The 17,266-nt window shown below is 27.5% G+C and overlaps 2 protein-coding genes across 5 annotated transcripts in view; both read left to right on the top strand.

The window, feature by feature from the left end:
* Positions 1-17,266, top strand: part of LOC136972479 (THAP domain-containing protein 1-like) — a 306,926-nt gene that overhangs the window by 141,349 nt on the left and 148,311 nt on the right. The window lies entirely within an intron of this gene.
* Positions 1-17,266, top strand: part of LOC136972185 (uncharacterized) — a 56,120-nt gene that overhangs the window by 21,791 nt on the left and 17,063 nt on the right. For 2 of the 3 annotated variants that reach the window (XM_067266746.1, XM_067266758.1), the window contains 12 exons: positions 1,986-2,147; positions 2,242-2,354; positions 4,962-5,023; positions 6,507-6,655; positions 7,375-7,518; positions 7,591-9,858; positions 9,939-10,037; positions 10,127-10,240; positions 10,503-10,622; positions 10,700-10,819; positions 11,804-11,911; positions 14,150-14,273. In XM_067266746.1, coding sequence (XP_067122847.1) covers positions 1,986-2,147; positions 2,242-2,354; positions 4,962-5,023; positions 6,507-6,655; positions 7,375-7,518; positions 7,591-9,858; positions 9,939-10,037; positions 10,127-10,240; positions 10,503-10,622; positions 10,700-10,819; positions 11,804-11,911; positions 14,150-14,273 — 3,583 coding nt within the window. The remainder of the gene's footprint in view (positions 1-1,985; positions 2,148-2,241; positions 2,355-4,961; positions 5,024-6,506; positions 6,656-7,374; positions 7,519-7,590; positions 9,859-9,938; positions 10,038-10,126; positions 10,241-10,502; positions 10,623-10,699; positions 10,820-11,803; positions 11,912-14,149; positions 14,274-17,266) is intronic. The other variant, XM_067266752.1, reaches the window with a different exon arrangement.

The following is a 17,266-nucleotide window of genomic DNA, read 5'->3' as shown; positions in this document are numbered from 1 at the left end:
TGAATTTTAATGTCTATAAAATGTATAAAATTTGCTAAAAAGCTTCTATCATGAGGAAAGAAAGTGAAGAATATGAAGATAATCATTATTGATACTGCTATCCTAATAATAATCGACTCAACTTGTAGTGATGACAAGGAAAATAGATAGTGAAATATGAGGCCAAATGATATAATGATGTTGAACCATCTAATGATGGAAGTGCTAAAGATCTTTCTGAAACATTCATTATTTGAATCTGTAGACTAGATTAAATTAAGTAATTTAGCAATTGTTTATAATGAACTGTTTCAATATTGACCATTATAAATTGGCCTGATACTTTCTTGTACTGAATCCACAGTAGATATGACCAGTGGCACACTCAGGATTTAATCTTGGGGAGCAAAGTTGAACTGCTTAAAAAATTTTTAATGCTATTCAATAAAATTCTCACCTTATATGACTGCTAATTCATAAATAGTATAGAAATAGAAGACATCACACAATATAAAGAAAAAAAAAGAATTCTAATTAGGAAAGGATTTTTTGAAAATTTTCTAGTGTTTTTTCCCCTCTTTCTTTGGAGGGGTGCAAGGGCCCCGTAGCCTCCCTCTAGGTGCCCCACTGGATATGACTAACATGAATGAATAATGGAAAATGAAGCTAAACTTGAATACTTCATGAAAAAATTAAATTTGAGCCTTAATTTTTCATATTAGTAAGAGAATTTAGGATGCCTTTTTCTGTGTTCAAGTTTGAAATGTTTGTCTTAAATAAGGTATCAAAGTTGAAGATTCAATGGAATAATGAAATGGCTACCAACAACTAGATATTGTGGATTCAGTGTCATTCAACTTTGAAATTTTTGTCTGTAAAGCATTTTAAATATTTTAAAAAATTTGCAAATCATATAAATTGTGTTTGTTTTATTTATAAGAATATTCCGTAAGAGTTTTATAAATTGAATATAATCTATTTGTGTGTACAGTAATAATATAGAAGACAAATATTTTATAATTTAATTAATTCAATGATTTATTTTATTACTGACAAAGAAACAAGAAACTGTATACAGTTTACATAGAATATTTTATAACAGGAAAGTTTTTTGTTTATGTTATTGATTTATTATTTTATATTGAAGTATTAAAGCGGTAATTAAAATGAATTTATGCAATTTTCTGTTGCTTTCTAATGTAGAAAATTACCAAATAAAAGAAAATCAAAAAAAATTTTGAAATATTTTTTTTTATTTTAATTTAACTAATTGTTTAGAAAGTTCTAGTGTCATTTCAAGCTTTATCATTCAGATATATCATTTTCATTATTATGGGTAAATGTAATTTTTGTAACGTTTGCTGCTGCTTTTTTCTTTCAACACAATTTTGTTCAGTAGTATAAAAGCAGAAATCATTCCTTATGAAATGGCCACATGAAATCAATAAAATAATGAGGGTGGGATTCAACATGTTCTACCTAAACTATATATGAAAAATCCAGTTGATAATTTAAAGTTACAGCTTTACTTTGCTAAGAAATAGATAAAATTATTCATCTTAAAATGCCATTATTAAACATTAATTAGCAATATTTACCACAACATTTGACTAGCAAAAATCTTTGATTAAATGTAATGATTATAAATCAAAACTTATTGGAGTTGGAAAGGAATATAATTTCATTACTTCTTTGAAACAAGTTGTTGTTAACAAAGTAAAATTTTAAAATTATACTAGAAAAATAATTAATTATAAATTGCATTATCCATAGAATATTAATTATGATCTTTAACATAGACAGACATTTAACCATTAAACAAGGAAAGAATATGGTTATAACAAGTTTGGAATCATTCCATTCACATTATGCTATAATTAAATATTAGTAAATTACACATTTCATATTTTAATACATATAAAAAAAAGTTTTTGGCTTTAATCATTTTATATATCAATTAAATTCAAATGAATAAATATCAAATTAATTACAATTTTTACTTTCAGTAGGTGTTTTTGTACACAAAGATAGCCAGCCATCTGCCATATCAACAGGTTCTTCTCTTCCTGACAGTGCTTCCATGTCAGGAATGATTAAATCTAGTAAATTGCCATCAGACAATTTGCCAGAGGTAGTCAACAACCCTGAAGTTCCTTCACTTCAGAATGGTAAATAATTCGTATAAAAATTATTTTTATCATTATACAATAATCATTTCCTTAAAATTACTATGAAATATCAATTAAATAAAATTTTTTCAAGTGCCAAAAGTTGTGATTGGAGAATTAACAATTTTGAATGAAGATTTTCATGATGTATATTCCAATATTAGTTCAAAAGAATATTTAACGTTAGTTTCTAAAATGGAAAAACAGGTGAGACAACTATTTATTATTATACTATATACAGGGTAATTATAAAGTCTCAATACATTTTTGTGAAAATGATAACAAAATCATTTGTTTGCAAGTCATGTGAAGTGCACTGACCCAAGAAAAGAGAATTTTTGTGGTTTGTACATGTTTGAGTAGATTAACATAGATGAAAATACTATCAAATCCTCCTGTTTGATAGCCTTCAAGAGATCTTAAGATATTGCTTGGTGGGTGGTATAGATCTCTCCTCCTCCTCCAGTTTATGTAATACTTGGACATGTTATGCATGTTTTATGAGTTTGTAATGAAGAATCTTTCACATTGTCATTTATGACACAGTGAACACCTACCTGGCTGTCTTCTGGTTGATGATGTAGACTTTGTATTATTGCAGTTAAATCATTTCATTCAGTATGGCAGGTTTCCCAGAATGTTGTGCATCATATACATTACACATTCACATGAATTTGGTAATCAACAGTCTCTGATATTGGCCCTGGTAGGAGCAGACTTCATAAATTTCTGGGTGAAATTTGTCCATACTTCTGTGTACATTAATCCACTAAACATGTGCAAACAATAGTGATTCTTCTCTTCTTGAATCATCATGTTTCACATGACCTGCATACAAATGATTTTGTTACCATTTTCACAAAAGTAGATTGAGACTTTATAATCACTCGGTATTTTTTAAATTACAATGTTTTGTTATTCAAAAAATTAAGATGAACAACTTTTACTTCAGAATTTCTATTAGTGTATATAAATATGAAAAATATATCTTATTTATAATTTTTAAAAATAAAATTTTCTCATTTCTTATGAAGTCTGAGAGTTTTTTCCTATTTTAAAAAAGTGATATTAGATAAAATAATTTTAACCCTTAAAACAATAATCAGATTTATGTAAAAGAATGCAATGCATATATACATTGCATTAGGATTATCTTTGTTAAAATTAGTTGTATAATATTACTGATGATAGAATTATGTTAAAATATTTATGTACAATAGTTTGTGTTCTTTCAAAAATACAAAATTTTTCTAATTGTTGAATTTTATCTGAAAATCAATTACTATTCCACATCAGATAATTGTAATAGTAATTGATTGTCAGATACAAAAATAAAGGAAAAATAATAATTTTCTATCTGAAAATGAAAGTTGTTAACAAATTTAAGTTTTTTACTTTCAGAAAATGAATATATGAATATTTTACTCTAACCTTTTACTTATACAAATATATATATATATATATACACATATATATAACTATATTCTAAAACAGTATGGAATGATTTAATATATTTGGGTATGAACATATTATAATTGACTCCTTATATTACCATATAAAATAAGGTAACAACAATCAACTACTACTATTCAAGGCTAATGTATTACTGATATTAAAGCCTTAAGGGTCTTTCAAAAATATTTTAAAAGCTATAAATGCCTACCTAACTTCTATAATTAATCTGTTACCTTATCTGATTTGGTTTAATGTGGGTGCCACTATAATCTGATATATTAACATATTTTATAATAGATCTATAATTACTTATTACCTTATTTTATTTTATTTCTTCTCAAGTTTCATAACCTGGAATTATAAGCATATAACTTTTTCTAATGAAAAGTATTTTATTACTTAATTTTCTGATGCATTAAACATTTTAAAGCATTATTATTTCAGAAATATCTGAAACACTAAATATTTAGTTGTAAGCTTCTTGTCTCCAATGAATTATTTAATTATCTTGAAGTACCAATTGGTGAAGATATATCAAACTGTATTGGAGCATTAGAAAATTGAGATCACTTCAATAAAAGATTAATTTTATTAATGAAGATAAAATTAGTCTTTTATTGATGTGATCTCAATTTTATATCACTCCAATACAGTTTGATAAGCTATGTATTTTCTTGTTTTACTTACATATTAAATAACATCTATAAAAATCAGAAGTTTATCTATATATTTTTCAATATGGAAGAGCTTAATCTTAAAAAAAATTGAACTTCTCCTAAATTCTAAATTACTATATTTTTATACTAATTATTATTATATTATACTATATGCTTTCCATAATCTTCCAAATCACTTTAGGCTCTTTTTTTCAGAATATTTCTAGTAGTAAGACAGGTATCACTCTTTGATACAACCCTGTGTTATGGAAAAGGGGGAAGATGGGTGGGGAAGAAGAAGTGGGGGTGAGAAAGGAAAGGGGATGAAGAAAGAGTTGGGATTCATGGGTGTCCCGCAATGATGCTTTATAAGGAAATTTTCTACTGAACATTTATAAGGAAATGTTCAGTAGAAAATTTCCTTATAAAGCACCATCAGACGCCCATGAATCCCAACCCTTTCTTCATCCCTTTTCCTTTCTCACCCCCACCTCTTCTTCCTTTTTACATAACACAGGTTGTACCAAAGAGTGATACCTGTCTTACTGCTGCTTCTGCTGCTGCTTTTACAATATTTACTTCAAAAACAATGCATTTTGTCATCAAAAGTTTAATTGCTACCAGTAAATCCATTTAATAAAATCTACAGAAAATTTTGTCCTATTTCACTTCATTTAAGTATTAATATATATTTTTCTTTCAGATATCAAATATCTTAGAACAATTAAGAATGAATTTTAGCTCAGTAGAAATTCTTAGTATCAGGTAAGATTAGAATAATTATTCTTTCATTAATTTTTTTATTCTTTTATTTTTTCCTCAGGTGAAATCACTCTAGATTCTCTTTTAAATGGTATTTCATTCTATGTTTATACTAATCCTATTTTTTTTTAAATCATGTTTTTGTTATTAAACTCAAAACTTATAGCTGTGTGGATTCGAATTTTTCAATTGTAATTTTACGAAAAGAGTTTCTTTTGCAATTTTAGTAACCTTGAATATCCTAGAATAACTTAAGATAAACATGATTAAAAATCTATTTTTTTTGGTGTCTCGTAACATTTTGCTGCCTGTTATTTTTATTAATAAAATTATGCTATTTCATATTGATAGTCTTATCAAATTATTGTGCATTTTGATATCAAATTAACTTGTTGTATCTCTAATTACAATTGCATATACAGTAAAACCCATTTAAAACAGAACCTTAATAAAACAGAAACCTGCCAAAATGGAAAAAATTATTCAGAGTGAGGTGATTTTCTGTGTTAAAAGAAACCCATTTAAAATGAAAACCAAATATATTCAGTACTGTGCAAGTCTGGTTTACACAGGTTTTACTGTATAAAATTTAGAGAACACACACTAAAGTTACAGGTAAAACTATTTGAATGAAATAGAAGTACAGTTGATATAAAGTAATTGTTGTGAAATGAAAAATACTCTCTTTTTATCTTATTAAGGTACAAAAAAGAATTATTTTTTTATGTTCAAATAGACAAATAGATTTTATACAAATAGAAACAATCAAGAAATTAAAAATGTTACTACTAACGTTTAAACTGATATTGAAAGATGATTTACATTATGAAAACAGATAAAAATTACAGAATTGACATGGAATAATTTTCTTTCTGTACAGTTGCTACCCTTATCCGATACCCTTGTTATAATAATATAATGATAATTTAATATTTGTTTCAATTATTTATGTATATTTATGTTATATTAATTTTGATTCTTTTAATGTTATATGTTAAATTAATTTATTTGTAATGACCTCTTGCTTTTTAAATTGATTTAAAATCAATAGAATATTTTCCACATTTTACAAAATGCACATTGTTTTATTGTTGTAATCAAAATTTCAAATTATTGAATCCTAAATTAAATTATTGGTTAATAAATCTACGAAGTGATTTATTAACCAATAATTATTTAAAAATAAGAATATGTAGATTATCGTGTAATTTTAATACAAGAAAAACATTTCTTTAGAATAAAAATAATTCTAAGTAATGTTTTTGATTCTCAAACTTAAAAAAATATATCATTAAATAAATAATTTAACTGAATATTTAAAACAAATCTCAATTTTAACTGTATTTTTATATCTTCTAATGTTTTCAAATTTCTTTTACAATTGATAAATTCAATTTATAAAATATAATTTATTAATTAGTGAATTCATATTTTTAAGTTATTTAAATTAATTTAAAATGTAGTGATAAATTCTGATTTTATTTAGACCAGGTAGCATTGTCCTCAGATTCAGCATTAATTTTAAAGGATTAAATATACCTAACAATATCACAGAACTTTTTCAAATGTACGTTGCACAACAGAATGGAATGATAGACAGTTATAGAGTAAATGAAACATCAATTTGGGTAAAAGGTAAATTTTAATTATTTAAAAAGCAATGAATGAAATTAGTAGTTTTGTTATTTTAAAAATAATATTTAATAATATATTGTCCCAAGATCACAGAATATAACGAATAAAATTCAAGAAACTAATGATGATAATTGTATATGAAATGAAAAATTCAATATAACAGAACATTTTAATATCAGTGAAATGTGAAACATTATAAACTTTATACCAATATCTGAACCAATAAAAATATTTGATGTTATGAAATTCAAATTCCAAATATTTATCACACTAATGTTTTTAGGAAACAGTCCATTTTAAAAGATCACAAAATAATAAGTTCTAACAAAAAATATGAGCAAAATCAACAAATCTTTGATCATTTGGTTGTTTGTTAATGATGGTGGTGGTATTGATTTCACTCATATTTCAGTTAAAAAAAAGCTTATTTTACAGGATAAAAACCTTTGTTAAATATAGCTTTATATCCTTAATGATATTTTTTAAAACAGCTAAAGCAATCCTATAACTTAAAATTAGCAGTTTCAAGTACAGTATTTCCATTATTGACTTAAATAAAATCTAATTTTAATTTTTTTCAAAATGAAATGATAAAATATTTTATAATTTGCATAAATTGAATTTGAGCTTATTTATTATCAAAACTTATAACTTTTTTTTTTGTTTTTTTGATCTTTGATTACATATTTTCTTACATGATCATTTGTTTATTTCAACAGAAATTTTCAACACATGCCAAGTAAATAATGGTAATTGTTCCCATAAATGCCAATGGAATATTATGAATTACACTCAAAGCTGTGAATGTCCTGATAATTTTATTTTAGCAGAAGATAAAAGGAAATGTGTAGAAAAATCTTCAGGTATATACACATATTAATAGTCATTAATTTTTTTTAAATTTAAAATTATAATGTTTTTATTTTAATATAAAGGTATTACAAAGGATGACACTAGTGATAAAACAGAAAGTTTAATCACAACAACAACAACTGAAGTTCCATTACAACTAGTCACAGAAAAAACTTTGATGCCAAAGTCTGAAATATCTCTTTGGACAGAATTTAATGTAACTACATTTAGAAGTATAAGTGATGTGACAGTAACCGAAAATGTAAATGAATCAACCCATCTTGAAGAAGAAGCATTCACTACTGTGTCAACAACAGCATCTAATCTTGAATCAAAAGAAAATTTTACAGAAATGATAACTACTAGCGACAAAATGATAATTAGGAATGAATCAACGTTCATTCCTAACGAAACAACTACAAAGCAAGATTTGGAAATAACTACAGAAATGAATAATTGGAATGATAGTTCATTACATCCAGAAAATAGGAATGAAGATGAAATAACTGTCACTGAAATATATAACATTTCTAAAATGACAACTATTCAAAGTAATTCAGTAATAACAACTGTTACAGAGCCTATTATTACAACAAATTTCAATAATTCAGTAACTGAAATTCCTAATGATTTTAATAATAGTTTAGAAAATATTACAACTTTTACAGAAATAAATCTCAATGAAAACATTACTGAAAGTTTTCCTTTAACAACCACATTGAAAGAAAATTTTAGTAGTAATAACAATTTAATGTTTGATTTCACTACAATGACAGAAACAAACACAGATAGAAGGATAAAACATACAATTTCAGATACATATAAAACAGATTTACATGAAAATATTACAGATTTGGATAATAACATTAACACTACAACATTTACATCTATTAATGTAACAATAAGTAATACTTCCTTAGATTCAGTTACTGATTTTCAACATTCAGTTATAACTGAAAGTGCCAACTTTGATAATTTGACTAGTCCATTAATTATTTTAGATGAAAATGTTACAATTGTAACTAATGATTATAGTACAGATTCAGATCTCACTAAAGACTCAATATCTACAGAAAATAATTCTTTTGAAGTAACAGATACAGTATCAAATTCTGTGTTAAATTTGAATTTTGTAACTTCGAATATTACAGATTACATTAATGATACAAGTACAAATGATGTATCAAATAATGTTACTGAAGTTATTTCCCATGTGACTGAATCAGACGTTAGTACATTACATTACAGAACAGAAATAACAGATGTGTCAAACACTGAGAAAACAACATTAAATGATTTATTTTTCACAACAGAAAGTACAATTTTATCCACACAACAAAATTCAGAAACCGAATACTTACTGAATATTAATAATACTGATATTACAAATGATACATCATTTTCAGAAACAACTATTGCTAATTCTGAAAATCCTTTTCTTTTAACTACTGAATATCCTATTGAAAATACAGTTGTTAATCTAAATAATGATACTATACTAACTGTTCATAATGATAATTTAAATGTAACAGAAGTTCAAAGTTTTACTTCCACAACTGAGTTTGCAGAAAAAGATGAAAATATTTCTATAACAACAGAAGCTAGTGCAGTTCGTGATGATATTTCTACAATTCAGGATAATATTTTGGCAACTCAAGAAAATACATCTTCAATATGGAATGAATATACTTCTCAAACTACTACTGAAAAAACTGAACTGTTAACAAATTCACCTGGTGACAATGTTACTGAAATTATTGTTACTGAGAACACAACAGAAAATTTTACTTTCACTGATACAGTTACAGGTAATATTACTGACAACTGTGATAGTTGTTATACTACCACATCAAATATGATTGATACCACAAATAGTCCAACTTTTCTAACCCAAACAGGTATGGAACAAAATATAACTAATAATGATACTATATATAACACAGATGTAGGTGTTGATGTAACTTCTACTATAAATAATGAAACTGTTAACATTACTGATTCAGAAGTTTTAGAAGTCAACAGTACAGAAATAATAGACATATCAGTATCAGAAATAATAAATAGTACGTATGGCGAAAATGTAATGAATTTCTTAACAACAGTTTCAAATGATTCAGACACATTTCCTACAGAGGCAGATAATAAAGACATATCATTACGAAGTATTTCAACTTTAGCCACTGGTGATGAATTGGCAAATTCCACAGATATAAATATAGATTTTCAGATGACTGTTACTGATTTATATAGTAATGCAAATTTTGACGAAAATGGGACAAACACAAAAGAATATAGTGAAGAATGGAACAATTTAACAATGAATGAAACCAAATATACATCATGTCCTGAAGGTATTATGAAAATATAATTATTATTTTGATATTTATTTCTATTGACTAAATCTTAAAGTAATTGAATTTTAAATTTAAAGGACAGTTTTCATGTCCCGATGGAAATATTTGTTTTGATTTGTCTCAGAAATGTGATGGAATTAATGACTGCCCAGATTCATCTGATGAACTTTTAGATTGTAAGTATACGATAAATCAGATTTACAAGATTACTATAAAATATCTGATAATCTATTATATAATTAAAGTAAGTTTGATTTGGTTATAGGTCAATATTGTGGTACAAATTTCCAATGTGAAAATACTACTAAATGTATAATGGCAAAAGCAAGATGTGATAATATTTGGGATTGTGAAGGTGGAAGTGATGAAGTTGGATGTGGTAATTCAAGTTAAAATTAGAATATTCAAGTGTCTGTTCTAAAACCCACAATACTAATTATATTTTTATTACAAAAACACACTTATGTAAGAACCAGATAACTGGAGTGGTTGATATTAGGGTCGTTAACATTTTCGTAGCCCCATCTGGGCTCTTCTTCAGGCTAATATCAACCACTCCGGTTATCTGGTTCTTATTGTAAGTGTGTTTTTGTATTGAATCCCAGTGTGTAAAGAAGATTGATTATATTTTTATTTTTCAGAGCCACAAGATTGTGAGGCTAATGAATTATTTTGTTCAGATAGAAGTGCATGCATTAAACCACTAGACATATGCAATAATGTTTACAATTGTCGTGATCGTAGTGATGAAGTTGGATGTGGTAATGTAATTTTTAGACAAAATATCTTAAAACACATCAAAATTTCAATCTGTAATTGATTTTATATTTTAATTTAGTTGAAAGAACAACATGCGATACAAATCGCTTTTTCTGTCCAGAAGGCTTATGCATACCTTTAGCCCAGTATTGTGATGGAGTCCAAGATTGCAAAGAGAATGAAGATGAAAAGAACTGTAGTATGTATATAGACTTACTATTTCTGTTTTATGTATTTATTATTATTATTATTATTATTATTATTATAGTTTTTTCAATGTATTGACGCATCCTATGGAATATGTTTTAAATTTACCATTTGTAATATATTAATGTATATTTTAAATTGTAAGGTTCCATTATTCTATACCTGAAGAAGACAATCTGAAATTTGTTGAAAGTACTTGTAGTAATATTTCAAGTAAAATAATAATGCCGACAGACAGTGTTAATATTTTCTTAAACTATTTGGCATCGCATGAAGCAGTTTTGAGCATTTTGTATCATAGAAACTGCAAGACAAAGCTTCTTCTTACTTCTTACATCTAGAGTCAAGTGGCTCAATAAACATATCCAATTATGTTTTCTGTTACAGTATTGTCAATACAGATTAACTCTGAAATGCATCACAATTAAGTACAGCTAATTTCCTCCTTGTGTTAGACCATTGCTACCAAATGTTGAGTGCAAGTTACTTGCTAGGATTATTAGAGAAAAACAAAAATGATTGCTTCTGCAGAGCTCTCTCTTTATCTACAAGGTTTGTGATCCATGGAACTTGTATGTGCAATTAGCTAAGATTTATGCCATTGCATACAAGCATTCAAGAGTAATACAGGAAAAAGCAAATAAAAAGCTATGTTGGCTCTCATGTTCCTTCCACTACAAAATCAACTTTCCTCGTAAGATTGAATAACATAATTATTCAAATATCAATGTGCCAGAAAGTATTAATCACTTTCTGCAACACAGACCCAAGTACATACTGCCAGTGAAAATCAATGTAGAGCATTTAATTCCTTCAGTCATAGTGGTAACCAAAGCTTGTCAAAACTTACAAGCCAATTTGGAAGTTGCTACCATAGCAGAATTCTATTCTGCATATCATTTTGCTTACTATTAAAATTTTTTTATGATTATTAATTTACATGCATTATAAACATTAAGATAATGTAATTTTACAGCATGTCCTGCTGACAAGTTCCAATGCTTAAATTCTGTTTGCATAGCAAAGGATTTAAAATGTAATGGAAAAGAAGACTGTTTAGATGGAAGTGATGAAAAAGGATGTGGTATGTTAATATATTTTATCTTATTTGTTTTTTTTAACCCTTTTCACCCTGTGGACACTAAGAGGTCCTCATTTACCAAGCTCATTATGGTTTGGCCAGGCCCACAATGGGATGGCTGGGTGGTGAGGGACAGGGGCTAACATATCCAGTTGGACCCCATCCCCTGAAAAATTCTGGGGATTTTCCAACCTGTCTGGATTTGATCCTGGGTCCCCCAGTGTGGTAAGGCTGCCACCTTGACTGCTTGCCCATCCAGCTGTCATATTTGTTTTTATTGTCAAACATATACAAGAAATTTTTTAAAAATAAACATTAAATCTATTTTTTGTAATAAAAAAATAGATTTATATTCTGTTTAATATATGAATTCTTCAAAACCATTATATGATCATATTAATTTGCACCAAATATATAATTTATGTTGAAAATTTAAATAATATAAAGTATCATACATATAAATTTGAGTTCTTGATATATTTCCAACTCCTCCAGATGCTATAAGCTAGATTTTTCATCTAATTTACTAAGAAGTCAACTTTAATGAAAAAAAAATGAATAAACAAATATTTTCAGATCTATTAAGTGGTTGCAAATGAAATGACTAATTTTTACTTCTGATTTTGAATGTTTATTAATTTAATTTAAAACTTATATATTCAATCAAAATCGTCTCTACCAACATTAATACACTTTTCCCAATGCAATAGAAATGTATTAGGCCAATTTGATAGAAATCACAAAAATGAGAGGCCAAAAAGTTATTAAAGGTACTTTTCATTGAATCCTCTTACTTGAAGACTTTCCTTGCCAAAAAACTATCTAAATTTATAAAAAAAAAAGTGATTGTCTATTGGCAAAACATCTAAAGAATAAGGCAGATGGGAAAGAATTTCATTTGAATACTTTCATTTTTGTGCCAAATAATTAAAGAACTGCAGACCTCCAAATTATGCTCCTTATCTCTCTTACTGAGTTCATGTGGCACCCATTTGTCGAGCTTCTTGACTTTTCCTAACATGTTTAGATGTCTATAAATAGTTGAATAGTGTCCAGTACATTCAACCTTTCTGTGATTTCCCAGACATTCAGGTGATGTTCTGATTTCATGTTCTTCAATTCTGTTTTTTGAGATTTGTATTCCTGGAATAAAATTTTTTGGATCAATGCATAGTGGCCTGCTCACTCACAGAATCTTCACCAAAAGTTTTATTAGTATTTCAGGTTGCTTTGGTTGCATTTTATCCCTTCTTATAATTGAAAAATAAAATTATTCAATTTCCTTTTTTTCCCTACCATCAGAAAAAGTACTCTTAAACATATGGAATGCACAATATAAATGAGATTACATTTTTTAAATGCACATATTATATGTGTGCTCTTCCAATTACACACATACATCACTCTTCACATAAAAAAAGTTGAACTATAAAATTGGAAAGTTTAAATTTTAAAAACAGCCATTTCATTTGCAACAACCCAATACCCAATTCCATAGCCAAACTGATCTCAAACTGAACAGTTAAAAAAAAAAATAATAATAAATAAAATGGATTTGAAACATTTTATTTTCATTAAAACAATATTCAAACTGTATTTTCTTGTATCTTATTTTGAAACCAATCTGAAATGGAGCTAGCATCTAAAACGCATTTTTTTCATTAAATTTAGATTCTTTATTATAAGGTGGATTTTTTCTAATTTAATATATTAATATATTTAATATATAATAATTTTATGTAAATGCAAATATTTTGAACTAAAGAGAGGTTTAGCTTATATATATATATATTGTTATGTAAAATAGTAGTTGTTACTCAGCAGTAACATAATCATGGGGGACCCCTTATTTTTGTAAATAAATAAAGAAAAAACCAAATAAGTACAGGAAAAAGTTTTGAGTGTGTCAAATTCACTTACATAAATATCCAGACAACAGCTAAAAGTACTTTTCATCCACCAGTGATACAGTTCTAGTTACACTACTGCCATGCAGCACCCCCACATTAAGCACCCACAAGCTGCCACTGCAATAGCTCAAACTCCTGATTAAGACATTCTTCCTTGTTTCAAACTCTGTTCAGTGTAAAAATTTTAATTTATTTATTGTTAGAAATTTATTATTAAAAGAAAATATAACTAGAATATTATCACAATATTAATAAATTTTTAAAATCAAATTGTTTTTGTTATTGGCATTATCATCATTTTAATACATATTATTTTAAAATTTTTTAATAGTTCAGGTTGATTCTAATGGTGTGGTGCAAATTTATGATCATCTGAGTATGACTTGGAAACTTTTATGTGGAGAAGACTGGACAAAAGAAGATGGAAATACACTCTGTCAAGAGTATGGATTTAGGTATAACTAAATATATTTGATATACTGTATAATTTCTGAAATAGGTGATTTAAACTGATTATGTGGGAAGAAAAGTTCAATCTTAACTGACAAATCTATTTATTAAATCAAACATTTTGGGTCATCTCTGTGGCCATTATTGTAAAATGCACGTGGTGAAAAAGAGTCCGATGAGGGGATAGGAGAAAATTAAACTTCTTTATTTTATTTTTCACCCGCGTTTGTTAATTTATACAGGATTATCATTTGTATTCCGACACTCCTTGGACATAAATTTTTGACACTCGGGCAGAATCGTTATTCTAAGATCTCGCGACAAAAGAATTGAGGTACATGACGCGTTACAAAAAGAACGCAAAAAAAGAAACTTATAACTAATTACTTAAAACTACTTATACTAGAGAGGGAAAGAGAAGGTATAGATAATAGGATAGAACCAGACAAGAACGGGTACCCAAACTTAGCTAGCAAACTCGTGGTGGTGGCTATAACTCAGGCCTTCTTGGACGATACGAAATTCGATGACTGTGGAGTTCGAATTTTCTCCTTCCTTTGTGTTTCCTTCGATAAACTTCCAGAAGGACTTTTGTATTAGATTACTAGAGTTCCTCTCTAGATTCTGTTACGTTCGGCATGCTGCCTCCTTCATTCTCCCGTTGGTGCAAAATTCTTGGAGACCTCATCAAACACGTTCTTACAGCTCGATGTCTCAGCCAAAAGTGGCCAGTCTATCACCCTTTTAGCCCCTCCAGGCTATCCGTTTCTTTTGTCTTATAACCAGTTCATCGCCACCCGCTGAGAGAAGTTTTCAAAAGAAGGGGGACAAGGAAACAAAGGGTAGAGGAATAAAGGGAAAGGGGAATATATATATATATATATATACAAATAAAATATACAAAAAAAGATATGGCGTATGACCATGCCATCATCAGTATATCTTGTATTGGAATGATAGAATATTATATATAAACCCAATTACAATATTCAAATTAAACACTGGAACATCCTAAATTATGCCATTTTTAGAATGTTCCAATGTTTAATTTGAATATTTTACTTGGGTTTACATATAATGTTCTACACAGTTTATTATTCCAATATGAAATATCCTGACAACGGCTGAAAATGTTTGATTTAATAAATAGATTTTCTGGTTAAAGTTGAATTTTTTTTCCTTGTAATTATATTTAATATTTTATAATCTATAATTTATTACTTCATATAAATCATTTAAACAAAATAAAATGTATCTGTTGCAAGAATACACATAAAAATACTACAAAAATTTTCTTGACTATACTGACATAATTAAATAAGTAGATACTCACTGGCATTTACAGTGGGGTTTCTAGAACAAATGTAAATGGTTCCAGAATCTTGTTCATTGTAGTATATTAATATATTGACATATATGCATTTAGTGGTAATCAATTCCAAGTCCACAGCCTATAGCAAAGTTACCATCAAATATAACTATTTAAACAGAAAAAATATAATACAAAAACCAAAAATATAAGTGTAAAAATGATATAAAATTAATTTATCCGACTTTTATACACCATACAGTTTTTATCTGGTCCATAATATTATAATGTGAATTGTTTAAAATAGAGATTCACTACATACCTGTAAACTTTTTATTTCTTCCTTTTTTTTTTAAAAATCATACTGATCATTGATCGAGCCATACCATATTCAGCACTCAGATCTCTACACTTTTTCCTCTTTCTTGATTGGAAATTCTTTCTTTCTTAATGTCTAAGTTAATTAGCTTTCTCATTTTATTTTGCCAGCTTATGGCTAAAATTACATAGCAGAATAATTGAAATATAATTGAAATGAAATAGCTACTTTCTTACTTGAAAAGACATAATGAAAGATATGATAAATATAAGAAAATTAATTTATTGGGGGCCACTTTTTATATTATGAAAGTATGCTCTAACAAAGTTTCTTTTATTTACCATTGGAAACAACCTCAAGATGATTGAAACAGCTTATCTAATCATTTTAGTAGCAATATATTTTTAAACATTTATCCTAAATCTATTCAGATAAAACTGCCATAAACTACAAAACAACCACTCATACCTTTAAATGCAATGCAAATTTTACTTTAAAGTCTTTAGTTGTATTAAATGCCCTTCCTCGGGATAAAAACTGATTGCAATTTAAAAATAAGAATGAAAGCTTTCTCTGGAACAAATTGCATTTTGAAATTTTAACACTTTAGAATTGAAATACAAATTGTTTCAGAGGACAGCATTTGTTCTTATTTTTAAACTGCAATTAGTTTTTATCCTGAACTTACCCAAACTTAGCTAGCAAACTCGTGGTTTGCTAGGAAGTTTATCGAAGGAAGAGATTTTAAACGGCTGAAAACATTAGAAAAAGTAAACACACTGAAAAATTTACAAACGAAATTTTTATTGGACAAACTGTAAAAGTGTCCTCTTTTGTTGATTAGAAAAAGTAAAATTTGCATTGCATTTAAAGGTATGAGTGGTTGTTTTTCTAGTTTGATCTTAAATCTATTTAAGAAATCAATAAATAAGATCCTTTGAAATAACTGGAAATAATATTAGATATAAACTAATATCTAGCAAAAAATACAAAATAGCTAACATTTTTGCTTATGTTAAACTGGCATCTTCAGGCTAACTGACCACAACAGCTGTTAAAACAACAGGTATTGCCATACACATGTTAAAAAGGGTGACGTAAGAGAGAGGGAGAGGGGAGAAAGATATAAGATTACAGCTCATAGATCAACTTCCAAGCAGGTGGAAGGATTCTACATCACAAAAGTTTATAGTGGCATTTTTCTGGTGGTCTTGTATATCTTCAACTATTCCAAATACTTGAGCCGTTCCTTGTGAGTAGTGCTATGTATGAGGTGGGCATGGTTTAAATGGACGTTGATGTCTGGGTTGGAGGCGAAGGTAGCCAATATGATGTCGGCCAAGCCCTTCACAGCAAATACTACACAACAG

This window comes from Centruroides vittatus, unplaced genomic scaffold (assembly GCF_030686945.1).
Source record: "Centruroides vittatus isolate TY-2023 unplaced genomic scaffold, ASM3068694v2 contig_1057, whole genome shotgun sequence".
Taxonomy (NCBI): domain Eukaryota; kingdom Metazoa; phylum Arthropoda; class Arachnida; order Scorpiones; family Buthidae; genus Centruroides; species Centruroides vittatus.
The sequence above is the reverse complement of the archived record's forward strand: the minus strand, read 5'-3'. Positions and strand labels throughout refer to the sequence as shown.